The sequence below is a fragment of the Haliotis cracherodii genome, unplaced genomic scaffold (assembly GCF_022045235.1).
Source record: "Haliotis cracherodii isolate W230 unplaced genomic scaffold, xgHalCrac1.p SCAF_12, whole genome shotgun sequence".
NCBI lineage: Eukaryota > Metazoa > Mollusca > Gastropoda > Lepetellida > Haliotidae > Haliotis > Haliotis cracherodii.
The window spans coordinates 30,606,550-30,633,960 of record NW_027266267.1 but is presented as its reverse complement, the minus strand read 5'-3'; the positions used below and the strand labels follow the sequence as shown (position 1 = coordinate 30,633,960).

The 27,411-nt window shown below is 38.2% G+C and overlaps 2 protein-coding genes across 2 annotated transcripts; one reads left to right on the top strand and one right to left on the bottom strand.

The window, feature by feature from the left end:
- Positions 1–9,239: 9,239 nt before the first annotated feature.
- LOC139457278 (uncharacterized) lies at positions 9,240–11,739 on the top strand. Its single transcript, XM_071238686.1, has 6 exons — positions 9,240–9,266; positions 9,516–9,608; positions 10,046–10,164; positions 10,315–10,391; positions 10,931–11,197; positions 11,537–11,739. The coding sequence occupies exons 1-6, from the start codon at positions 9,240–9,242 to the stop codon at positions 11,737–11,739; spliced, it is 786 nt and encodes a 261-aa protein (XP_071094787.1).
- A 1,286-nt stretch (positions 11,740–13,025) lies between these two features.
- LOC139457277 (putative nuclease HARBI1) lies at positions 13,026–26,306 on the bottom strand. Its single transcript, XM_071238685.1, has 4 exons — positions 26,286–26,306; positions 14,816–14,910; positions 13,816–14,560; positions 13,026–13,106 (listed from the first exon to the last, which is right to left on the bottom strand). Exons 1-4 carry the CDS (start codon positions 26,304–26,306, stop codon positions 13,026–13,028), a joined length of 942 nt encoding a protein of 313 aa, XP_071094786.1.
- Positions 26,307–27,411: the final 1,105 nt, after the last annotated feature.

Genomic DNA, 27,411 nt, shown 5'->3' with positions numbered 1-27,411 from the left:
CAAGGAGCGACAGCCTGATATATCTTTCGAAGCTATGGCGTCTAAAATGAAAAAGCAATTCAGTAAGGCGGAATTACCCGAGACTGTCCAAATGAAATTCCAGACAATGCACCAGGATGCGGATGAGTCCTTCGCAGTGTGGTCAGAGCGCTTGGTGAACACAGCCGTGATAACCTTCCCGGGCCTGCCTGACTATTATGTGGACCAACAAGTAATCACCAAGTTTTATCAAGGGTGCTCAAATAAGGAGGCGAGTCAATTTGTAGCCAATCTTCGCCCCGATACCTTAGAGGATGCTATAGATAGAGTCCACCATTTCCAACATGATGCCCAAGTAGTATATGGGCGGCAACCCAGGCGAGAGATAAGCAGGTCATGCTGGAGGAAGAACTGGCAAGCCTGAATCGGATGGGGGAACCGCGTTCTGTCGAACAACGAATGGAGGAAGTAGAGAGGGGGCTGACAGAATTAAAGAAGGAGACAAAGAAGGACGTAGAAGAGAAGTAAAACATGGTGAAGAAGTTGGCAGAGAATATGTCTAGAGCACGCGTCTGTTCTCGGTCCTCAGCCTGGGGCGCAATGATGGGTGCTTCGCTTGCGGCGAGCAAGGGCATTTCAAAGCTGATTGTCCCAGGAGAAGCCCCAAGCCCGAGAAGAAAGTCAACTTCATGATTCCTCAACCAGGTTCCCCCAACTTCCAGGGGATGAACAAGATGGCCTGATCATCCCCTATCACTCCAATAGGCCAGAATACAGGATGCCAAAGTAGACCAGTCCTTGAGGCGGTCTACGGCGGGATACATCCACTTATAAGAGTTGCACCTATCAAATTTGGAAGACCAGAGTTTTCCCAACAACTTGGGGAAACCCTTGGCAACCCGCCAAGTCCCCCGGACCCAACAGTTCTGTATTGCTCCATTAGCAATGCCAGGGCCATCTACCGGATCCACTAGATCGGAGGACTGAGGCCGAAAGATCCCTAAGCCCGGGATATTTACTGGGCATCACAGAGAAGATCCATAGGCCCAATCTGTTTACTGAGGGTCAAGAAAAAGACTTATAGGCCTAGTATATTGAATAGGCCCCAGGAACAGCCGAAAGGTAATCCCTGTCGGAAAACCAAAACTGAGAATGGAGATCTAAGAAGTGTCTACTAGTCCCAGAGAGCCTTGGGAGTCGAAGGTGGATATCTCGACGGAAGAGACAAAGTCGTAATCTATGAAAATCCCGGATGTTAACCAGGGCAGAATATACGGTCCTACCCCTCCGAAGGTCACAGAAGACGTCAGGTTCCTGTAAATAGGGGGGAGTATAGTGGTTGGCCATGTCCGCCAATACAGCCGAAGTTTCCCGAGAGCCGCAGCCCGTGCCAGGGAAGTTGCAGGACCTAAAAAACCTCCCAGCCAATCAGCTCGAATTCAAAGCAAACAAAGTACGTACGCGTCTTTCATGGCCTTTCACTTACCTTTGCTAAAGTAAAAGACTCACAATAGTGTCAACTAGTGCCATTGGTACTATTATCGTCTGGATAGTGCCAACATCAGTTTACACTACAGTAGGTCACGGGACTATGCGAGAATCTCCATTATTCTCTACTTCCGGTGACAAACGACGCTTATAACGCTGATACCCTTATCTGATTATTTATATATCATAGAAGTTACAAACAATCTTGCAAATCCTATCTATATAATAATGTAGTCATCTACTCCACTCACCACTTACCGAATGAACCCCTTGTGCCCCAGCTTTTACATACTTACCAAATTACATGTGTATGATATTGATCCTGGTAAAGAAAGTCTTATACTTACCAATTTTGTATTTTATACTGTATTCACAAAAGATAATGTGAAAAGAAAACACCCAGAAACATACAGTTAAACTTGCAACCAATGTGTCTTTCATTAGCCCAAGTGACGCAACCAATCATCTGCGATGCAAATTTATTTTTTATAATCCATTTCCAATATAGAAAAGTGTCGCTACAAATTCACTCTCTGTTTGTCTTCAGATTCACCATAAATTCTGTCTATGAGTTGGGAGTGGCTATGAATTCATTGTTTCCCTATAGACAGTCTCAGGTAGGTGAAATTATATGGTAGGTCCCCAAGGCAGAGGTGAGAAGTTGATACTTGTGTATCTATTGCATTTTATTACTCTATCATTGTGTTATATATATGATTTATTACATGCAATATTTGCAAAACACTTAAAAATGCTGGCGTTCTCCACCCTTTGATGGCTGAAGGATGACTGAGGCATGTCGGCTTCTTCGTCATTGTAATACAGTAAGTCCCTTTTTAGATTTACCTACATTTATTATTTCATCTACCCGTGTGATGGGTTCACACATTTATTATTTCATCCACCTGTGTGATGAGTTAACACATTTATTATTTCATCCCCCCATGTGATGGATTCACACATTCATTATTTCATCCACCCATGTGATGGGTTAACACATTTATTATTTAGGAGATAAATATTTCGTTTTGTAAGATTTGCGTGATGTTATGCTGAATGGATGTACGGAAATTTCATTTGAACACGACGCCGTAAGGCGGAGTGTTCAAATGAAAAATTTCCGTACATCCATTCAGCATAACATCACGCAAATCTTACAAAACGAAATATTTATCGACATTGTAACATGAACGTTAATTAAATCGATATTTAGGAGGAACTAATTTACTGAGCGCATGACACAACAAAACTGTCGTTAGTAATACGTCTCCTCGTGCTCACCTTCGAAAAGATGCATGATATGGGGTGCCGCGAAACCGATCAATGGTTTCGAGGTACTCCAATAATGAGGGTCCATTTTACGAAAGGGGTGGTCACATGTTCAAGCTCATTTCTCAGAAAATAAACAAACAACAGGAAATATCACAAATTCAATTCTTTATCACAGTTCCTCATCTTACTTGTAATTTGTAGTTGTGCGTAACTATGAAATACAAATAATCAAAATTAGAAAAGACGTACATACTGTTTGGCCCCTGTACAAGATAGTGTCAACTCGCCTGAAACTGAGGTGGTGACAAGAGACGTCAAACGTGCGAAATTTCAGACATGCAGCTTAGCTGGGATTGAAAAAGTTGTTTACTGTTACAGTGGAATAACATATGTGAGAGAGGCCGTGGAAATTAGCAGAAGAATTAACCTGGAAATTACTCACGGGAGCAGTGGACAGTGGCAGGATATTTGTATCTATGACAGGTACCAAATTACGTTCGTTAGCGAGCTGCTCCTGTCTCTGAAAAATGTTCGAATAATGTCGTTTTTGAGACGAGCACGAGTCAATGGAATACGACTTCAACGATTCATCGGATTTGTGGCCGGTAATTCTGCAAATCTCGCGATTCAATACCTGCGTTTGACAGTAAAGTGACGGCAGTTTGCAGTGTGAAATTCCCGGTCTTGGATAATGTTTATGCTGCGCTCAAATGGCGGCCCCCTGATGTGCCTGTGTATGGCAGCACGTAACCCAACAAAACTCGATTTTGAGTAAAGTTCTCCCTCAGCATTTCTGACTTCGGCATAAAAGAACCTCAGTCTCTCATTCAGTTGAAAAGCAGGAAGCTCTTCGAACGTGGGTTCAAAACCTCGGAAACCAAGCCATTCTGGAAGTGAAAAGATTGCCGTGTTCAGGGTACAAATGTGACGGTAAGTGGGAGTATTTCGTTATTATTACGGTGTCGTGTTTAAATGAAATTTCCGTATATCCATTTAGTATAACATATCTCAAATCTTACAAAACGAAATATTTAATTTATGTTAAGATTTTGGTCAATCTCGTTATATTATTGCCAATTTTTGCGATGACACATTGGTCACGCTTTACATTGCTATTATGGCAATGGTGTAAGGGAGGTAACTCTCGCTGATGTTGATCGAATCTGCGTAGGAATTTTTTTTTATTTGTTTATGTATTCTTTTATGTTTCAATGGCTTACGTCGAAATATTTTAACTCCCAGTAGATTTGGAGAGGTTCCTATCCACGATGTCCTGTACTGCTTTTGTATCAAGGGACGCGAAGCGGTGACTGGACGCTTGAACTTTGGGCTCTACGGAAACGCTGGCTGTATTTCCTAGTTCGGGGGCCATCTCAGAACGGTTTTTCAGCTTCAACAGCTTTTTGTGGGTTATAATAAGAACAAAATTAGGTGGATGTATGAAAGTCATTATAGAGTTGCAATAAATGTTTTTTACTCTGTTAAAAATTGATTTTGTTTTGTTTTTTCCTTTGGCCAAGCCCAAGAAAATTACATTATTTATGATTATGATTTTGTAATTAATGGAAAAAGGTAAATTTCATTTACCTTCAAATTCTTGTATTATCTCAGAAAATGTCTCGTCGCCCCATTCACTCAATATTTCATCGAAATCTCCGATGTGGAAGTCAGGGTAAATTTCCATCTGTTCCTCCATGTTGATGATTTCAAAAATAGTTCCATTAATTAATGTATACATACACGGTGATGAGACCCCAAAAATTCAGCGATGTTATGCTCATTCGACAACACTTTTTAACCAATCAGAACAGGGAACATACCTACATTTATGTTACAATTAGGAGATAAATATTTCGTTTTGTAAGATTTGCGTGATGTTATGCTGAATGGATGTACGGAAATTTCATTTGAACACGACGCCGTAAGGCGGAGTGTTCAAATGAAAAATTTCCGTACATCCATTCAGCATAACATCACGCAAATCTTACAAAACGAAATATTTATCGACATTGTAACATGAACGTTAATTAAATCGATATTTAGGAGGAACTAATTTACTGAGCGCATGACACAACAAAACTGTCGTTAGTAATACGTCTCCTCGTGCTCACCTTCGAAAAGATGCATGATATGGGGTGCCGCGAAACCGATCAATGGTTTCGAGGTACTCCAATAATGAGGGTCCATTTTACGAAAGGGGTGGTCACATGTTCAAGCTCATTTCTCAGAAAATAAACAAACAACAGGAAATATCACAAATTCAATTCTTTATCACAGTTCCTCATCTTACTTGTAATTTGTAGTTGTGCGTAACTATGAAATACAAATAATCAAAATTAGAAAAGACGTACATACTGTTTGGCCCCTGTACAAGATAGTGTCAACTCGCCTGAAACTGAGGTGGTGACAAGAGACGTCAAACGTGCGAAATTTCAGACATGCAGCTTAGCTGGGATTGAAAAAGTTGTTTACTGTTACAGTGGAATAACATATGTGAGAGAGGCCGTGGAAATTAGCAGAAGAATTAACCTGGAAATTACTCACGGGAGCAGTGGACAGTGGCAGGATATTTGTATCTATGACAGGTACCAAATTACGTTCGTTAGCGAGCTGCTCCTGTCTCTGAAAAATGTTCGAATAATGTCGTTTTTGAGACGAGCACGAGTCAATGGAATACGACTTCAACGATTCATCGGATTTGTGGCCGGTAATTCTGCAAATCTCGCGATTCAATACCTGCGTTTGACAGTAAAGTGACGGCAGTTTGCAGTGTGAAATTCCCGGTCTTGGATAATGTTTATGCTGCGCTCAAATGGCGGCCCCCTGATGTGCCTGTGTATGGCAGCACGTAACCCAACAAAACTCGATTTTGAGTAAAGTTCTCCCTCAGCATTTCTGACTTCGGCATAAAAGAACCTCAGTCTCTCATTCAGTTGAAAAGCAGGAAGCTCTTCGAACGTGGGTTCAAAACCTCGGAAACCAAGCCATTCTGGAAGTGAAAAGATTGCCGTGTTCAGGGTACAAATGTGACGGTAAGTGGGAGTATTTCGTTATTATTACGGTGTCGTGTTTAAATGAAATTTCCGTATATCCATTTAGTATAACATATCTCAAATCTTACAAAACGAAATATTTAATTTATGTTAAGATTTTGGTCAATCTCGTTATATTATTGCCAATTTTTGCGATGACACATTGGTCACGCTTTACATTGCTATTATGGCAATGGTGTAAGGGAGGTAACTCTCGCTGATGTTGATCGAATCTGCGTAGGAATTTTTTTTTATTTGTTTATGTATTCTTTTATGTTTCAATGGCTTACGTCGAAATATTTTAACTCCCAGTAGATTTGGAGAGGTTCCTATCCACGATGTCCTGTACTGCTTTTGTATCAAGGGACGCGAAGCGGTGACTGGACGCTTGAACTTTGGGCTCTACGGAAACGCTGGCTGTATTTCCTAGTTCGGGGGCCATCTCAGAACGGTTTTTCAGCTTCAACAGCTTTTTGTGGGTTATAATAAGAACAAAATTAGGTGGATGTATGAAAGTCATTATAGAGTTGCAATAAATGTTTTTTACTCTGTTAAAAATTGATTTTGTTTTGTTTTTTCCTTTGGCCAAGCCCAAGAAAATTACATTATTTATGATTATGATTTTGTAATTAATGGAAAAAGGTAAATTTCATTTACCTTCAAATTCTTGTATTATCTCAGAAAATGTCTCGTCGCCCCATTCACTCAATATTTCATCGAAATCTCCGATGTGGAAGTCAGGGTAAATTTCCATCTGTTCCTCCATGTTGATGATTTCAAAAATAGTTCCATTAATTAATGTATACATACACGGTGATGAGACCCCAAAAATTCAGCGATGTTATGCTCATTCGACAACACTTTTTAACCAATCAGAACAGGGAACATACCTACATTTATGTTACAATTAGGAGATAAATATTTCGTTTTGTAAGATTTGCGTGATGTTATGCTGAATGGATGTACGGAAATTTCATTTGAACACGACGCCGTAAGGCGGAGTGTTCAAATGAAAAATTTCCGTACATCCATTCAGCATAACATCACGCAAATCTTACAAAACGAAATATTTATCGACATTGTAACATGAACGTTAATTAAATCGATATTTAGGAGGAACTAATTTACTGAGCGCATGACACAACAAAACTGTCGTTAGTAATACGTCTCCTCGTGCTCACCTTCGAAAAGATGCATGATATGGGGTGCCGCGAAACCGATCAATGGTTTCGAGGTACTCCAATAATGAGGGTCCATTTTACGAAAGGGGTGGTCACATGTTCAAGCTCATTTCTCAGAAAATAAACAAACAACAGGAAATATCACAAATTCAATTCTTTATCACAGTTCCTCATCTTACTTGTAATTTGTAGTTGTGCGTAACTATGAAATACAAATAATCAAAATTAGAAAAGACGTACATACTGTTTGGCCCCTGTACAAGATAGTGTCAACTCGCCTGAAACTGAGGTGGTGACAAGAGACGTCAAACGTGCGAAATTTCAGACATGCAGCTTAGCTGGGATTGAAAAAGTTGTTTACTGTTACAGTGGAATAACATATGTGAGAGAGGCCGTGGAAATTAGCAGAAGAATTAACCTGGAAATTACTCACGGGAGCAGTGGACAGTGGCAGGATATTTGTATCTATGACAGGTACCAAATTACGTTCGTTAGCGAGCTGCTCCTGTCTCTGAAAAATGTTCGAATAATGTCGTTTTTGAGACGAGCACGAGTCAATGGAATACGACTTCAACGATTCATCGGATTTGTGGCCGGTAATTCTGCAAATCTCGCGATTCAATACCTGCGTTTGACAGTAAAGTGACGGCAGTTTGCAGTGTGAAATTCCCGGTCTTGGATAATGTTTATGCTGCGCTCAAATGGCGGCCCCCTGATGTGCCTGTGTATGGCAGCACGTAACCCAACAAAACTCGATTTTGAGTAAAGTTCTCCCTCAGCATTTCTGACTTCGGCATAAAAGAACCTCAGTCTCTCATTCAGTTGAAAAGCAGGAAGCTCTTCGAACGTGGGTTCAAAACCTCGGAAACCAAGCCATTCTGGAAGTGAAAAGATTGCCGTGTTCAGGGTACAAATGTGACGGTAAGTGGGAGTATTTCGTTATTATTACGGTGTCGTGTTTAAATGAAATTTCCGTATATCCATTTAGTATAACATATCTCAAATCTTACAAAACGAAATATTTAATTTATGTTAAGATTTTGGTCAATCTCGTTATATTATTGCCAATTTTTGCGATGACACATTGGTCACGCTTTACATTGCTATTATGGCAATGGTGTAAGGGAGGTAACTCTCGCTGATGTTGATCGAATCTGCGTAGGAATTTTTTTTTATTTGTTTATGTATTCTTTTATGTTTCAATGGCTTACGTCGAAATATTTTAACTCCCAGTAGATTTGGAGAGGTTCCTATCCACGATGTCCTGTACTGCTTTTGTATCAAGGGACGCGAAGCGGTGACTGGACGCTTGAACTTTGGGCTCTACGGAAACGCTGGCTGTATTTCCTAGTTCGGGGGCCATCTCAGAACGGTTTTTCAGCTTCAACAGCTTTTTGTGGGTTATAATAAGAACAAAATTAGGTGGATGTATGAAAGTCATTATAGAGTTGCAATAAATGTTTTTTACTCTGTTAAAAATTGATTTTGTTTTGTTTTTTCCTTTGGCCAAGCCCAAGAAAATTACATTATTTATGATTATGATTTTGTAATTAATGGAAAAAGGTAAATTTCATTTACCTTCAAATTCTTGTATTATCTCAGAAAATGTCTCGTCGCCCCATTCACTCAATATTTCATCGAAATCTCCGATGTGGAAGTCAGGGTAAATTTCCATCTGTTCCTCCATGTTGATGATTTCAAAAATAGTTCCATTAATTAATGTATACATACACGGTGATGAGACCCCAAAAATTCAGCGATGTTATGCTCATTCGACAACACTTTTTAACCAATCAGAACAGGGAACATACCTACATTTATGTTACAATTCATCATAAGTATGATGGGTTCTCACATTTATTGTTTCATCCACCCATGTGATGGGTTCACACATTTATTATTTCATCCACCAGTGTGATGGGTTCACACATTTATTATTTCATCACAAGTATGATGGGTTCATACTTTGATGTGCATAATAACAAAGTGTTTATTTGTTTCAAGATGTACTGAAGCTTTTGAATGGTAGTCTAATCTTTAGACATCGGTTCGATTCCGGTCAAAGACAAATACATTGAGAAATCTTATTCACTGCATGGCTTTATTTTGTGATGGAGTGTTGTGTTCAAGTTAATATCTTTATTGTTAGAAAGATTCTTTGGTGCAAGTAAAAATAGTCTTTACTTTTTTATTTTGATATAATTGGGACACCTTTACTAAAGGATTGAAGTTGTATTTGTTGATGTTCTTCAGCTGATGAAGACAGTGCCTCACATAAGCAAATTCCATGTTGCGTGAAAGGAAGTATAGCTTGGTAGTGTTCACCAAGGCGAGGTCACCCGCTACTGTCAATATTTGATAATGATTGCTATGTAGCACTTGCTAGAATACTAAGAAACTACCAAAATATATTATGTGAGCTCTTCCAAAAAAAGTATACCATGGAGAAGATAGGTCCATAGATGCATTAATGCCAACTTGAGACTAAAACACTTGCATACACATGCCATCAGAACCCTCGTTTTGAATACATTATATTAATTTTGTTAAACTTTAACTCCAGCTTCACCTGGATGATACCTTTGGTGTGGCATACTCATCACGTGAGTGTCCTTTAGGTCAATTTTCCTGTCACCATGTAGATGCTGCACTTTGGGTAAGTTTAAGTGATAAAATATAGGGTAATTGTTGATAATAATGTACCTACTTGACTCATTGTGCACACTGACTCGGTTGATTTCGAACACCATGCCACAATATTTTCGGTCAATGTTAAAATGTGGTCACTCAGCATGCTCACATCTAATGCTTGTTTTCTTGTTTGAAATGATGATACACCTGTACATGTTACAGATTCTATCAAACATGTTGTTAAGGTTGGTTATTGTCCCCCGCCGCGCGAAAGTGCGAAGCGGGGGATATAGTATTCACGACCGTACGTACGTTCCACCTTTTTGTTGCCGCGATATCTCAAGAACTAAACACTGGATTGTCTTCATATTTGGTACTATGGTGTATATACAGGCCGGGGACATTTCGTCACTTAGTGACAAATACTTGTTAATTTTACAGTAATAAAAAATATTACAATAGTTACAGGAAGCCAGCAAAACTGATGTGAAGTGTAGCTGGCTAAATGCACCCAAGTCTAAAATGAGGCCAGGGATTGCCAGTATGGAGGAACTGTTTCCACCTCGCAAGCCTAATTACAAGTGAGTGTGTTCAATACAGCTGCCTTTTGATATCCCTAATCAATATGTGGTAAATATGTATGTAATCATGGTAATTTTTCATGATTTAGTTATTTTGAAAATGTCATTTCATTTGTTCTAAGTACTTACTTTATACCTTTGATAAGCCAGAGCTCTAACTAGAGAGGTCATAGATGACGACCGCAAATTTATGCATGATGAGCTGGACAAGCTTGGACAATTCACTGGTGCCTTATTATTTTAAGTTGTGTGTTGATACTATTGTTTTATTCTTTATTAAGTTATTCTATACATGTGCGCTTGCACTAGCTCTAACCATTTTTAAAATACTGTTGAGGGTAAATACATTTGCAAATTGACAGCAAATGTGTTTCTTGTTTTCTGTTACAAGAGGATTAGATTACTTCTGGTTTCAACAAAAATTTACTGATATCTTGGTTTTACGTTTATTTTCTTTCTAACAAGCATTTTCCAATAAATCATATTGTTTGTGTTATTTAGATAGAAGTATTTCCTGTGTGTTAAAATACATATTATACATATGAATTTATTCTCAATCATGCCTAAGTTGTAATTAACTTTGATCAATTTCTTAAAAGTATCTGAGCTACTGATTGCTTAAATTATGAGCTATATGCAATTTGAAAAATAACATCTATTTTTGCAGCCTTAATCACTTATACACTGTTGATCTCTTTGTCATTGAAATAGCATTACTTATCATGCTTATATACCTGTAGCTTATTTATGTAACTATGTATTGCAGCACTCCGATGGATTCTGTCACCAGAACCACCAGTTGAGGGGCCAATAATTACATCTGTAGAAGATGGTGTACTCAGCCAGGCGTACATGGAAGCACCGTGTAAGCAGTCCTGGCTGAGCAGGGCAGTCCTGCTGTCACCATCCAGGATTGCAGATATTGCAAAAAAGACAGCAGGACAGAGGACAAATCCTCTGTGGTGTATTGTTCGGAAACACCAAATCTCTGCCTCCAACTTTGGTGCTGTGTTTGGATCGATCGGGAGAAATAGCTGTGGAATTCTAATTTGATGAGAAAATGAAATATTTCTTAAATGCTATTTGCAAGTAGAAAGCAGGACTCTGTCAAATAGCACCACTTTCAGAAGAAGAAAAAGCTGATATTTTGGTACGATATGATGTGGGTTCTTATCATCACTGCAATTCTTGGCGCTATTTGTCCAGTGCTTCAATGTGCCTTATGAAGCTGTATTTGTTTGTTGAAGATACTAATTTTGTTTCAGAATAAAATGTGAAAACTGTCAAAATTAATTTTCCCCACAATGTTGGCTTGCAATTACAAAAATCTGTTTGACATACTACTGATCTATTCATGTTCGTGTGTTTTCAGGAATATGGATGCATGAATCTGGTGTGCTTGGGGCATCCCCAGACGGCCTGGTCAAGGCAGCTTTCATGATGCCAGTTATGTTCCAGTCACCTGCAGCAAGGCATTTCCTACCAGACAATATTGAGGTGAAGTGCCCTTATGCTGCGAGAACTGTTGGAATTCAAGCAGCTGTTGATACTGTGAAAGGCTTCTGTCTAGGTTAGTATGTCAGAGCTTTGTTTGTGCATCTTGACAATGTCAAAGTACATTTTTTTCATTTTAATACGGTCACTACTTATGAAATACAAACAGCAGATGCCCTAAGAACATGATGTTTTATTGTAGTATGTAGTAGGCACACACTACTCAAACAAGGCCGATCTATATTCTGTTCATAGGCTTATATTCTGCCCCAAGTCTGCACATGTTTGAATGGAAGAACATACACCCTCTTCTTCCATGAAATAACATATCTTGATACATAAGTTCATAAGTTGGGACATAATACCCAGTACAATGTAATTGAACATTTTTGACATTTTACAAATATACAGGTCATCCCTAAATATACTTGGAGAGATTCTTATCAGCACACTGTACATTAAGGGATATGTTGTGGGGTTTAATCATGTTGGATATTGAATGTTTAATTGTTTATTTCATTTTCAGTGAGAGGAGAAATGGCTGTCTTCATCTGTAGGATAGTCATGAGTACTATCACCCAATTCAGGGTCAGGTGTATGTCTTGGGGAAAGAGTGCTGTGACCTGCTGATTTGGACACCAATTGACATGGTTGTGGTCAGGATTTCTAAAGACCAATCTTGGGCACCAAATATTATCAAACTGATTGATTTTTTTCACAATCAGTTTATAAAGTCGATTCTGTCATAGATCCATTCTGATATTTCTCCAAAAAGTGTTAATGCATGTATCATTGGTGTGTGCCTTCTCTGGGATGTAGCACTGCATTGAAAAGGTGCATTATGTCAAAAGAAGGAAAAGGTCAACAATCAGCAGTTTCACAAACATGGTTACCTCATACATGTTTACAAATCCTTCCACATGTCTATCAAAGGTCAAGGTCATCTCGGATGTTATTGTGAAACATGGCTGTATCCAGTATTAATATGCGCTTTCAAGAAAACACATAGTATCCCTTCAGCAAATTCAGGTGAATAAACAGGTACATGTATAACAAACTTGGCCAGTAAAAATGTGAAATTTGATATTAAACATCACTAGACATGATGATTTACCATTTATAATGTATTTCCAGTTCTCCAAGGCATTGTTTTATATGCAGAGATTAAGATTACTGTGTGTATTTTCTCATAAACTAAGCCGGAAATAGCAATCAGCTGTGCATACGTTTCATCCCAATCTACCGGTGATTCAGTTAAAAAGTACCCAATGAAATTTTAAATAAATTTAATGAAATATATTGCAAACATTAGTTTAGATAAACAATGACATATTTTTTTTTTATCACCGGATATTATGATAATAGGATTAAATTGTGTACTTCAGTTCTGATTTGTTGACAGGTATTTCCGGTGTCACATGATCGCGGTGATCAGCTGATAATGTTTTCTGAGATGGGGGAAAAATCGTGTCATTGGAAAACTTGAGTTTATTAAAAATATTAGTAACTTTGGGAGCCATGCTTTATTGCATGCCATAAGAGTTAGAAGAGTGCAATAGTTAATGAACACTATCCATAGCAATGCAATTACATACACAAGAAGTTGATGCTACAGCATGTTTTTCGCCCGCAACAATTAAATGTGTATTAAATTATGTACACTGTCCATGTGCCTTATTCGGCATAGCAGCAATCAACATTTCATCTTTCAACTTGACAAAAATAACAAAGTGCCACTCTCATCTCAAACTTATTAATTCAAAGCTTGGATAGTGTGAGTAGCATCACACAACTTTGATTCTAGTTATGTGACTTTGATTCAGGAAGTGCCGCCATGTTTATACTCGCGTGTGCTCATGATGTATTTTTTGTCAAAATTGATTACCATAACAATTTGATTAAAAGATTGGTTGACCAATTCATTTAAATTGCACTACACTTTAACAGCAATGTAACATGTGTGAGGAAGGGTCCTTCATATAGTAGTGCTTCTCAAATCTATTGATGTGGCAAATTCTGTAGTCAAGTCAAAGTTGGAACTGAGTCCAAGGTTTGAGATAGCACTGTGTATTTCTATCTCAAATTCAGGATAAGCGGGCAAATTAATATGTATTTACATAGTGGTGGAGTCGGGACAGTAGAATAGTTCAACTGTACCGGTTTTATGTTTTCAGCTACTTCCTTGATTAGAGGGGCTTGAAGATTTATGAGAGCGCAACATACCTGAAATATTTTTGGTGAAATGGGCCTATAGTTGGCTGGAACATGGTTGAGTATGTCAAACTTTTTAATACGCTCATTTGCCCTCTCTACATGTATGCGCGCTCTAGCTACTTTATAACAAATTTTGGCTTCCTCAGGAGTAAACTGGGATTTTCCTGAAAGGAATGGTGGTATGTTTACATGAACTCCCTGAGTCAGCAAGTCATGTATGGTAAACCCCTTGTCTGCAAGGATTAAGTCCCCAGCTTCAAATTGTCTGGCAAGATGACAATGGTTCACTATTGCAACGTCGGAAACAGACCCAGGATATAATTCAGTTGCAAATGTCAAAGCTCCATTTGGAGCGACTGCAGTCACTGCCTTGACAGTGTGTCTAGATTTGTAGTTACTGTAAACTCTGGTTTGTTTGTCAAGGTCATGTGGTATAGCTTGAGCTATTTCAACAGCATCAATCGATTCAAACGTTTTTGGCATTGACCCTTTGCATTTCCTCTGTGATGGCATTGATACATTTGTCGTGCCAGCAAACAACAACTCATGTAATACATGAATGAAAGTGTTAAAAATATTGGACACAGTGGCTCTGCTGACATCAAACCGCTGTGCTAAATCTAAATCTTTGCAGTTAAGTGTCAGTGTCATAAGAGTAAGTAGGAGCTGATTCTGTGCACTAATGCTTCTTGGCTTTCCAGCCAGCATAGGGGGCACGGGTGGCCCAGTCGTCTTAGGCGACGCGATTTGCTGTGCAGAGTTTGCGTCCCTTGGGCACGCCAGAAACCTATGATTGTGGGTTTCTAGGTTTGTCAGCACCATACCCGTGCTCGTGGGTTTCACCGAACTGGTAAACGTCTGAGAGCTGTATCACTTCGGGCTTTCCTCCCACATTAAGCTGATACGCCATGATATAACTGGAATACTGTTAAACCCAACTCACTCACTCCAGCCAGCATAGTAGTTGCGGCCAAATCTGTTGATGGTGTCAGACAATACGACAAAGATGTCATACGGTATGCTGGTGTACAGCAGCATCTGTAACAGAGCATTTGTTGTTGTTTTTGTTTCACAAATACAGATTCATTGTTAACGTTTGTATCCCGTCAAGATATAATGCTGCAGGGATATAGTCATCATCTGGTCTGTTTGTATTTCCTTTTCGGAGCATAACTTGCAAACCGTGACACTGTTGTCATCCAAACAAGCTACATTTATTAATGTCTGTGGCACAATTGCTGGATTTCATCTTCAAGTGTTGCAATCTGGTCTTGTTGAATGGATAATGATTGCTCTGTTGAGGAGAAATTGTAACCAAATTCTCATGCATATTTGTGTACAGATTCAAACAGCTTAGGTGAGAGTCAGCCTGTGATGTTTGTGTGTCACCATCTGATACGCAGTGGAAGTCTTAAACAAATAACTCAACAAAACTTAGTCTGTTTAATAACTGCAACTCAAATTTACACCATATTTGAATTATACCACGATTTCAGAAACAATTTCTAAAATCACTACTTACCACGATTTGTCCTTATTTGACAATGTTTTAGTCCTTATTGGACTGAAAAACCCTTGTTTGGTTTTATTAAAGTCCTCATTTGACTTTACAATTACTACAATTGTGCCCTGATTTGACACTGTCAGAGGCAGCCACCTGCCCGGCAACGTGGCTGCTCTCTACCAAGCATGACTATAAAAGTGACAAGCCTAGCGACAGAGTTCCCTCCGCACGAATTTGCGCATGCCGTCTGTGCTGCTGCTGTCCAGAACACCAGAACGCAAGTGGTGCGTTCGCGGAAATGTTTTTGAATGATTTGTCATCCTTCTGTTCATCATCTTCGCTTACAATAGATGTGGCTGCATCCTCAAGTGGGCCATGCTGCCTTTTACTTCTGAGAAAAACGTCTTTGTTTTACTATTATTATCATTATCTGATATGTTTGTTTTGAAAATTTAATTATTTTTAGTCAATGTGTCAGACAAGATGACTTCAGGAAAAGGGGCGATGGGGAGCCTCGTGGTTAAAGCAGAAGACCTAAGTTTGATTCCCCACCTTCATATAAATCCGACCTCATTCACCCACTTTCACTAAAATGTTGTTGAATATGTGATTTCATTTTGCGGACTTAAATTTTTTCTATAAAACCTCAACCACTGTTCATGTATGTTGTATGCACTATACAATTTTTAAATATCAGTGCTATTTGCTTTATCCCTGTTTGGTTTAATATTTTTGTTTCCTGAGCACACTCCAAATACTAAACACCTTCTAGCTGTATTATCCTCGAACTGGAAAAGCTTCCCTTTATTATGAGGGAAGAAGGATGGATTGTTAGATTTATCACCATCTTGAAAATGACAGGAGCAAATTCTGTCACTTTTTCAGATGGACACCTGTTAAATCGCCTGAAACATGAAAATGACTAAGGTTAAGGCTGCTGAGGCTACAATTCTTACATATGCATTGACTTTGTTAATAAACATCATACATTGGGGGTAGGAAGGGGGACATTTCTTTAAAACAACATATATTGGCATTTTGTGAGGGTGGATACATAATCTTTTCAAGCTTTATTTGGGACATTTATTTAAAACCAAAGAGTATTTTACCTGTGCATATATAGATCTGACTTTATAATATATATATAGAGAGAGAGAAAGTACACAGGCACATTACAGTAATAATTAAATAAGTGGAGTAAGATTGCACACAGTTTTAATTTTAAACTCGTACCACGTCTTATCAGCCCATAACTGAATAACGGACATGAAGTTGTAACGTATAGTTATATATACTGAACAGCATTGAAAGCGCACCAGCAATAAATCTTGAAATATTACAAAAACAACTTGAGCAATGACCGATTTTGATTAGAACAGACAGACGGATTATTAAGAAAGACGACAAAGGAAACAGGAATACCACACAGTAATTACAATTACGTCATCAGTGTAAGGAAGACACATAGGGTTAAAATGAAAAGTCAATATCTGGTATGTCCGCCATTGACAGCAACACAGGCCATGCAACATCTTCTCATTGATCGAATAAGTCTGCGAATAGTGTTCTGGGGCATTCCACTCTTGACGTAGTGTATCTTTAAGTTCTCTCAGGTTCTGTACTTGCGGACGACGTGAGAGGCGTTGACCCAGGTAATCCCATAGATGTTCAATTGGCGATAGATCGGGTGACAGGGCTGGCCATGGAAGCAGAGGCACATTATTGTTCGCTAGGTACTGTGTTGAAACACGTTCTGTGTGCGCTCTTGCATTACCTTGCTGGAGGGTGTGCATATCCTGGTGCTGATGAAAGAATGGGATGACGTGATTTGCCAATATGTTATTCCTGTAGTAAAGGGCATTAACTCTTCCACGACAAACATGGAGCTCTGTTCGATGGTTATGACTGATGCTGCCCCACACCATGACACTCCAGAACATCGTATATTACTCGTTCACTTATATATTTTCATATGACTTAAGCCCGGATAAATATACATCCATTTTCATAGTGGTGCGTTTTCAATGCTGTTCAGTATATTTATTTATTTTTTATATATTGTACCTATTAACGGCGATTACAAAAGGGAGAGTAATTAACAGAAATGGCCTTCACTTTGTGAGAGTTCATTGGAGTATGAACCTTCATAGAGTGAGGGCCAAACTGTATGAAGTGAAAGTCAGTTCTTATAATTTTTTATCACAATTTCTTACCTCAGAGGATGTAGGCCAAGATCTAAACACAATTATTTAGTACGTGTGACTAAATGTTTACACTGACAGCCATACAACAACCAGCTATATCGCGGAGTAAAATAGTTCCTCAAAAAGAGAGGTGACATTGGTGTATGGATGCACAACTTGCTCTTCAGAAACATCTTACATGTGTTCAAATCATATCCTTATTAGATGAGAAAGGTCCCAGTAGGTCAGTCACAATGACAGCGAGTCGTAATACATTTACGGGAGACGGGAGAGATTTCCGATCAACTGGCAGATAATTGAAAGGTGAATAAAGATGCATCAAACAGACACAAAGGTAAATTCATAGATTGCTGGAGACGTTCAATGTCAGCCTAGGCACGGATAGAGTCGATAGTTTAGATGTGCATGTCTTCGTTTGTTCATTAGGATGGGCCGTAGAATAAAGGTTCTCAATTATCAGAAAGAATGCATATGCATGTTTTCGTGCTAAGGATTTCTCAGGGTTTCCCAGGAATGTGGAAGTAGTCCGTCAGTGTTAACGTCATTTCAAGAACATAGTCTCGTGAATTAAGAATTGAACGTCAGTTTGGATGGGTTCATTGAAGTGTGAACGATTTTAAAGGCGCTGGTTAAACTGTGTGAACCTCCGAGCTTGCGACGTTCAATTCTTAAATGAAAGTCAATTTCGCGGTCATGTGATCAATGGAAAAGCCGTATATCGTGTAAACATGAGATTAAAAAATTATTAGGTTATGTACCGTGTACTGCGAGAGCAGCAATGCAACATGTACACATAATTTCCAGACAACGACCCCATAAACTTCTCTTTTCCTTTGGAAAGCGATTTTTGTTGTTGCATGATTCACGACCACTACGGTGGTTACAGCCGAACACGAAACACAATACCATACCGCCGAGCTGTCAAACTGATAGACTAGGATGTTGTCTATAATGTGTATGTGGATAGTGTGTGATAGTGGAGCTAGTTCTCGAAAAAATGTGCTTGTCACCGGAAGCTGGGAACCGGAAATAGGCTTCGCGAGACCCAGGTCATAGTGATAGCCCATTCGTGACGAACTCGTGCGACTCGTGCCCCTCACATGGCCATTTTTGCGACCGGGATCCGTCTTAGCGCAAACGGGCATACCTAAAACAATTGTCAACTAGTTGCGTTATGGTTCACATATATTTCCCCATATATTATATATATTTCAGATGCAATTTAAAGCACATCTTGACATGCGGAATTATACAGTATGATTGAACACATTAAAATGTGTCTTGGGTATATTTTTAGATGCAAGACATATGTAAAATCAAAAATTATTTCTGAGGGATTCTTTGGCGCATTCTGATTGGTTTGTCGTATTTTTGCACAGAATATTCATCGATAGGGGGACGAGTCTACTTGCAGGTTACGGAAAGGGGCGAGTGGTGACGAATTAGGAGATAAACCTACAAAAGCGCTCGGTTCAAAATTATAATAAAGAGGTATCTATTCTACAGTGGGACTACATCAAATTTCAAAACACTGTAGGTTTATCTCCATTCTACCATGACGGCAACAACGCTTTGAAAACGGCGCTCTCTTGCAACGCGTAATAACACAGGTGCACAGGTCCGCAATCTTAGAGCATTCCGAAAAGTGGTCACAGGTAGTCATATATGTAACAAATAATACTGAAGGTCAAGATTACAAAACACCAAAGTCGTGAGTAGTTTATAATAAGTGTTCAAAACACATAGTTTTTCAAACGAAGCTGACAAATAGCACTCCTAACTTAATCCAAAGATAGATGTTTTAATTTCTATCAAACTGTTGCACACTGTTGAACACTGTGGACTGGCTGTCGTTTCTCGGAAATTTGTGAGAGAGGTCATTTCTTGGAAATCGAACATGCCATCATTTATGTTGTAGGGGTGAAGGGTAATAGAAAAAGGTTTTAAAATGTTAAACGAATATATTTCTACAGCAAACTTTATGAATTTACATTCCAATATACATTTAACATGTCTAAGAGTTATTAGTTAGATAGCAATTACCCCCAGTAAACAATAATAACATCAAAGTAAATGCCTCTCCACCCGAACTTGGATGTGGCAGAACTTGACCTAAATCACGGTTACTCACACCTCACAGCTGTCAATGGCTGACAATCCTGTGTTTACATTAACTTGATTTAGTTAAAATTAGCAAGATGACAACCCCGATCTATGATGTGTTCAACATTTACCTGTAGATTTACTAATACTGGGATTGATGGAGCCTGCTGGTACAGCCATATGATTACCAATGGAACTGAGTATGACTGAACAGCCGCTGTTTAGGCTGCAGACTAGCCGGATATTTTGAAACGAGGAATCTGCATGGTGTGACCTGTCAATTTCAAGATTTCACGGATCAAAAGCCAAATAGTGACAGAACTTAGACATTTTTGGTCCAGAAATAGTAGGTCGTGTATAATTTTCATAATTGTGCGTGTTCTGAAATGAATTTCATCAAGTTTGATAAGCTGTCAATTCAGTTGGGACATTGTTTTCGTGGACTTTCGAAAGGGAGTGTTTTCTGATGCACTTTCAAATCCCTTACTGCCAAATTCTAACGGTGGTGGTTGACGGAGATGGTAGGCTAATGGATATCGATCAGAAAAAGGTTTGTAAACACCATGTTGTCATGAATAAAATGTCTTCAAACACATTTTATTATGTTATATTTCACTTTCATTGTCGGTTGTTTCAATAATGAAATTAGATCTACCTGTTCGTGGGTTTAAAAAAAATGAACAATTAATATTTTGTAAACAAAATTTATTAGATATCACTCTTTCACTTAGTTTCATAAACATTTAATTTGCATGCAAAAGACATGCCTTCGTTAAATCTTTTAATGTCATCATCGCAGCAGTCAGGGTTGCGGCCTAGAACACTCCAAACATCCAACATCAAACTACCGTATTTCCTCTATTTGACACTATACGCCGTCTATTAATTTCGCGAGAGCCCTTGACTCGGCGTGTATTGGAGATCTGTCTGGTATTAGAGACCCGGCCAGCGTGTATTAGAGGAAATATAGATACGTTTTACAGTTCATATGGGGGTGATCGATCGGCAGCCATTTTCTGTGAATCGATATGTAGGCTAGCTATCTATGTATTCATACGCACGTTAATATAATTGAAAGGGGTTTCCGTAGCAAAAAGGAAACCTCTTTTTAACCAATCAGAATCAAGCATTCATCAATGTCATGGTAGAATGAGCAATAGCCCGTTCGCGGAGCTCTCCAAACTATCGCTGCCAAGCTCCTCACAGCGATAGTCCGTTCGCGGAGCTCTCTTTATTATCGCTGCCACCAGTCAAAACTCCCCACTGTGATAGGTGGCCCCAACCATGCTTGGAGTTGAACTCGCAACCTAATGACCGTTTGTTTACAAACAAGTGACGACTGTCGTGACGCCGAATACACTTACCCCTGCTAAATTACTTTTCTCTGTTTGTCAATTTGAAGTTCTATTTCATTAAAACTATCATGTAATTGATATGGTAAGAATGTAAGGGAGATGTTGGTTGATTTTCCGTTTTTCTGCAATCTCGAACCAATCTGATTATTAAAACAACAAAGTAAATTCATCTGGAAAACATGGTCAGTCGTAAACCTTTTCAAAATGAAATATGATGGCATTCCCAAAGACATGAACAAAAGTACATTACACAAAACGTTACTACATTTCGGGTTAGAGGGCAAATTTCAAGATTCTTGTAATGGCCGCGCCCACACTGGTGGCAGCGATGTAAGCTGGGCCGCGCATAGGGAGCCGGGAACCAGCTGAAGCGGAGTTGTGCCCCCTTTTCTTTGTATGTGTCAAGCTCCTTCCCAGCGCGTGACACCTTCGTTACACTCTCTGTGACATAGTATAGAGAGCTCCGCGAACGGACTATCGCTGTGAGGAGCTTGTGTATGTGTGCGTAACCTCTCAGTCGCCTTTTGACGTCATTGAAAATAATCAGTTTTCGTCATGCTATTTTGGCATTGAATACATACTTCTCCCATAACAGGGCTTGATCTTCAATCGCCAGCAGTGGTTTATTCGCAGTGGTTTATTTTTTTTCACCTAATCTGATTGGCTGCCTGAGAGTGGAGAGATGTGTCATCGTGTTTTGATTGGCTGGCTAAGAATAATTGACGGCACTATTTTCGGATCGGGGATACCCGAGGTCGTCTAGTACAGGAAATCCCCAGCAGGCAAAACATTACCGTAGTGACAATGTTTCCATTGCCGAAAGTTGATGACCGAAGGAAAGTTTGTGGGGGAAGAAGGGGTATGATATATGGAGATATACCACAGAATTTCGGCTTCCCAATGTACCAGATTCAGTTGCAGAATGAGAAGACGGTAACCGAAGCGAGATACCGCATCGATATTACGGGACCAGGGGAGCAACTCCGGTACATTCTTTACTGGGCGTTTTCAAGGCTAATAACAAAGCTCATGAAACAGTTCATTAATTAATGTAAAAATACCGATGAAATAGTGAAACAAACCATATTGTTTGGTATTTTTAAAAAACAACAACTGTCAACCACATAAGAAATGTCACGTTCCAAAAAAGTTTTGATCTAGAGCCGATCGATCAAAAACATATTTCATAGATCTATTAAATTAATCGAGACTTAAATTTCATATTTTAAGAAAAATAAACACTCAGATAATTTGGATCTAGAGCAATACTCAATTTTAATGCAGGAAACGATCAATCTTTGCTGGACGGACCGTACATCTCACGACCAAGATGTTTTGCAACCACAGCAGTTGTTTCCCCTTTCAACAGGTGGAGTTTACCAAGATCAATATAATTAATGTATTTTGGCCTATAATTATTTGGTATTTTTTAAACATTAAGACTTCAATTATTTAAACATACTATCTCAGGACAATTAAGAAACTCATTCTGAAAACAACAACATTACCCCGTTAAGACTTGAATATATTAAGTCATACCTAAATCTAAATAAACTCCAGAAAGTAATATATGTATTTATATTTTTTCTTAACTATTTTGATTTATTATAGGGAGCAGACAAAATGATGAAGTTCAAGATGGTGGGCACCAATCAACCTTTTTTAGGTATTTTTTTCAAAAGCAATATTCTTTTTTTTTTCAACAATGATGTACATTTGTGCATCTTAAAATATATTGTGTTTTTTAGATAGGATGAAATTATCTCAAAATTAATTTCTTATTATAAGTTTTAGGTAGAAACTCAATATCACAGTCAATTATTTTCAGAATTTACAGACAATACAGAGTATTAAGACATGTAGAATTAGGTTTGTCTCAAGTATATTCTTTAAACCAAAGATTTATTATATACCATGATTACTGAAAAAAACCCACTTCTTTAGAAATGCATTAGGAATGTCTAATTTTAATTTAAATACTTTTTGCCCCCCAAAAATCACATATGAACAGGTCACTCAAATACATATTTATTATTATGTCTTGTTTTCATGAAGATAAAAAGAATGTTTAAGAACATGTTAATTTTAAACTACCTTATCAGTAAGTCTTAAATCTAATCTGATAAAATAACAAAAGAATGAAGTTTGGAGGTAACTGTTGCAGTAAAATTACAATGTAAAATTACAAGGGTATTAAAATGCAAATATTTGTAGAACTACTGAAATGATAATTTATTGTTTACATACTATCCTATGTATTTATGTTTCACACACAAAAAATTATTGTGCTTGTCAAATTCACATTGTTTCTTGTCATTCACAAATATGGGGAAATTAGATAACTCATTTAGTAACATTTGGTGTCATGATGTTAAATATTATGTTCAAAAGAAAAACTGTCAACTGAAAAGGGTTTTTTTATATCATAAAAACACATGGGCTCACAATGTTCAGGAACAAAAAAAATTGTAAAAAAGATGACATGAAATATTCATCATTTTACACATTAAGTTATTTACTGTAAAACTAGTTTTAAAGAGGTAAATTCGTCCCAAAATTTTACAAGCCATTGAAGGATTTGAGAAGATGTAATCAGCTGATCAGTTGCCTGAGTTGGTAAATAAAATCTTGCCTGATCAATCCTGCTGACAGTTCCTTTGGGCACTTGTTTTTCGTTAACAATAGTTCACAATATATAAGACAATATTTAATTTCCTCTTAATTGGGTTTATAACATTTGTTTCTAGCGACCAAATAAACGAATAACGTATTTACATACACTAAAAAGGTGGGCCTATTTAGTGTTGCGCATTGAAAATGATAGTCACGGCGAGACGAATGCAAATAAAGTTATGGGCCGAGAAATCCAAAACCATTAACAAATATCAAATCACATTACTAATTCTCAAAACGTTACCCCCATCAGCTTTTAATAGTTAACAAAAAACATAACACGAATGCTAACAAGTGGCTTGCCTGTCACGGAAACTTCGTGTGAGTTGTCTTCGATAGAACCTTTTTACCTGTTAATGTTACAGTTGTCTTACTGAGCATATTCGAAAACGAGGCTGGGGGGAATCCCGAGTGGTTACTAAACACGGGAAATCTTCAACTACGAGCTCGACTTTTTATGGCATATTGTTATGGGAGAAAAAGGATTAACCACTGTGTTCGGTTGATACCGAAAAATCTACACACTCGTGATTAATCTGTCACAATTAGAACTCGGCAAAGCCTCGTTCTAATCGTGACAGATTAATCACTCGTGTGTAGATTTTTCGGTAACAACCGAACACAGTGGTTAATCCTCTATGTATATAACTCCATTTGATATGTAGTTATGTCGTTAGGATATTAGGCGTTATTTTGTACGCTCACAGTTTCCGTAAAGCTTATAAAAAATAAAAATTGTCGCACAGTAGCTTTTATCGGTTTTACGATAAAAAGCGGAGAAATGTACTGTTTTTCAACGCAGAATAAATTCTCGTACAACACTAAGACGTCTTTTTTTAAAACCGATTTAAATATTTGCAGTTAAATTTACACCATCAAATAGGAAATTGCGTAATTTTATAGCCAGAGGTAGATCCAGTGCCGCGTGAGCGCAATTCTCGCACAACCTTCACTTTTCCGATCTTACGAAAATGTGCTTCAGAAACTCGGCATTCAGAGGGTTTCATGAAAATTCTACAAATAAATTACCTTGGTTAAATCTTTCCAAAAGGCTATCGAACTCCTGAGCAGGTACAGATTCGATGTCCCTCGATCATCTTGTTTTCTGTTGCCCAAGCTTTGAACACCTTTAGGTCACTCTTACTCTTCCAGATACTGTTTTTATTTTTGTTTTTATCAATGAACTTGTCAGTATCTTCATCGGTTACCTTTAGAAATCGCGATGACGACGTTGAATTAGCCGGTTTGTCACCTGTGTCATTTCTGTCAACATCGCTAGTTGGGCATTTGTTTTCGTCGTTCACAACTTCCAAGTTCAAGCGGGGAACTTATTAGGTGGCGCGAGTGGTCATGAAGGATTTTATGTGCGCCTTCAAGCAATTGTTATATATATTGCGTTGCTTCCAAAAATTATTTTAATCTATGATATTTCAACCAAAATAAATGCTAAAAGTGTACTGTTATAAAGATAAACAAACGAATCAGGCCACGCGCAAATTCCATATTGGCCCGGCCGTTTTTGCCCTGCTGGACTGTAGGTATGATGCAGGCCGATTTAGGCAGTATTATAGTTAGTTGATTAATGAAAAGCGACATTAACGCTGAGGTGATAACAGGACCATGTAAGTAATAATAGTAACAAAAAAAGCTCGCCTCGTCTAAGTTTTTTTTTGCTATTTTTCTTTTATTGTTATTATTAGTTAGATCTACATGGTCCTGTGGGTGATCGTAACTCCCATGCATTACCATAGACTTACGACAGTCTTGGGGCTAAGGTTGTTTAGAACAACGGCAGCCAGTATGGTTTTTTTTAAATCGCGACGTCATCACAGTGAGGGACTGAGCGGTATGCAAAGCCAGTTGACGGCCAGGCATAAGGCTGAGACGATTCTAAATTTACTACCAGGATACCCGACCCCCGGGTACCCACTCTAGGTCTCAAGTAAGGTACAAAATGTTCAAATGGGAAGGTTTTTTTTACTGGCAAAATGTATTTATATATAGTTTAAAACGATCTGATCGTGCATATCCCCCTGGATGCCAGAGGGACATATATGTCCCTCCTCTACAGCCCTCACTTTGAAGTCGAATAAAATTCAAAATACATCACCCACACAACTACACTTTACAGTTTTGAATAAGGTGTGAAATTCCCTGTTCTGTGATATCATCCACTGGCATTTTAGGCCAAGCAAAAGTACTGAACATGACCTCTGAAAATTAGGTACATCGGAAATGTCGCCATTTTTTACACATTACTAAATCACCACTCACGGCGTTATTTACAGCATGTTTTGAAATCTAAATTTCGCATATTTACTCGGAGAAATGAATTTCAAAAATAGCATATTAGTGATCACGGGTATCTGTCTTTTATGAAATCACCAATGATCATTTCAAAATGTCTCCAATAACCCTAGAATCGTTTAGAATGTTTTTGAAAAAACGAAAACACGAACGTCGAAGTGAACTTTCCGCCATATTGGATAGTGTTTACAAAATCACGTTTCAGGTGCACCGGTTATGAGACGCCTGTAACATCAAGTATATTTCAAACTAATCTGCGATACCTACATCCTTGAATTCCTCATACATTTTAGAATCAAATTACCAGTGGTCTTTGTCACCAATACAAAGTGGCTAGATGAAATTAAGCAAAATAGTTTAGGTGTGAAAACGAACGCTGTGCTCGAAAAACTGCACATGGTTGAAATGTAAACAAAGCAAAATTCAGATTTTACACAGTGTAGCATATCCTCCTATTTTGAGCTATCCATTCGTCTATTCGTTCAAGATATTGGGTCAACATTTTCAGAATATGCATGGGAAGAGAATCGTAGGAAGAATTAGGGAATTTCAAATAGATACATTGCAATGATTTGATATTTTCAACAGAGTTGTCAAAGTTACCGCTCTGGTTGACGCCATGACTGACGCAAAATCACGCACAACGACAACGGTATTTATCGGAATTTCTGACTATTTCCGTTGGTTTCAATGAAAACTATGACAACAAATAACAGTACATAGATTGTCAGAATGTTTCTGATTACTTACATGTCACATTTATGTTTATACGATCCCTGATTCAACGAAAGTCCCTTCGTACAATCCCGCGTACTGTTGAAAGTGTACACGCCATTTTGTAAAAGTGGGTCACCGGAAGTGATGTCATACGTCAACATTGTTGTACATATTTGGTAATTTCTTTGAGGTGAATGTCCTTGAATGAGAGTGCACACGATCACTGTATCGTGCTGTTTACAGTCTCAGTTATGATGTATAATTTGCATGTCTTTTATAAAAAAATTCACACAATTAATTTCACTTTGGATATTTGTCAATGTTCAAAATGAAATCATACGTACATATAGGCCACAACATGTATGAACGAACCTTTTATAATCTGCTGTTTGTTTGAACATTGTTTATAGTGTCGACTACGATATTTCTTTCCTTTGGACAAGTGTTACAAGATGAAGTGTAAATGTACCTGCAGCATGTACGTATTTCTTGGGATGTGTAATAAGTCAATATTATAAGTTCATATAACCAATGTCCATGAATAGCCGTTTCATTTTATTTTATAACTAAAACTGAATATATTACTTTAACAAAATGGATAATATTTTTCGGTAAAATATATGCACACATTCCTGAAATGTCTTGGTCTTGGATTTGTCTTTTATGCATTATTTAA

What these genes read in the sequence shown, in the direction of transcription:
- LOC139457278 (XM_071238686.1), top strand. Translation starts at nt 9,240, where the DNA reads ATGTTGCGTGAAAGGAAGTATAGCTTG. An exon ending in GTGAAAGGAAGTATAGCTTG is followed by an intron (nt 9,267 to 9,515) that starts GTAGTGTTCACC and finishes CTTTAACTCCAG; the next exon opens with CTTCACCTGGATGATACCTT. An exon ending in TGGATCGATCGGGAGAAATA is followed by an intron (nt 11,198 to 11,536) that starts GCTGTGGAATTC and finishes GTGTGTTTTCAG; the next exon opens with GAATATGGATGCATGAATCT.
- LOC139457277 (XM_071238685.1), bottom strand. Translation starts at nt 26,306, where the DNA reads ATGTATGAGGAATTCAAGGAT. An exon ending in TGTATGAGGAATTCAAGGAT is followed by an intron (nt 14,911 to 26,285) that starts GTAGGTATCGCA and finishes GCTCTGTTACAG; the next exon opens with ATGCTGCTGTACACCAGCAT. An exon ending in TAGCTGAAAACATAAAACCG is followed by an intron (nt 13,107 to 13,815) that starts GTACAGTTGAAC and finishes CCCCCATCTCAG; the next exon opens with AAAACATTATCAGCTGATCA.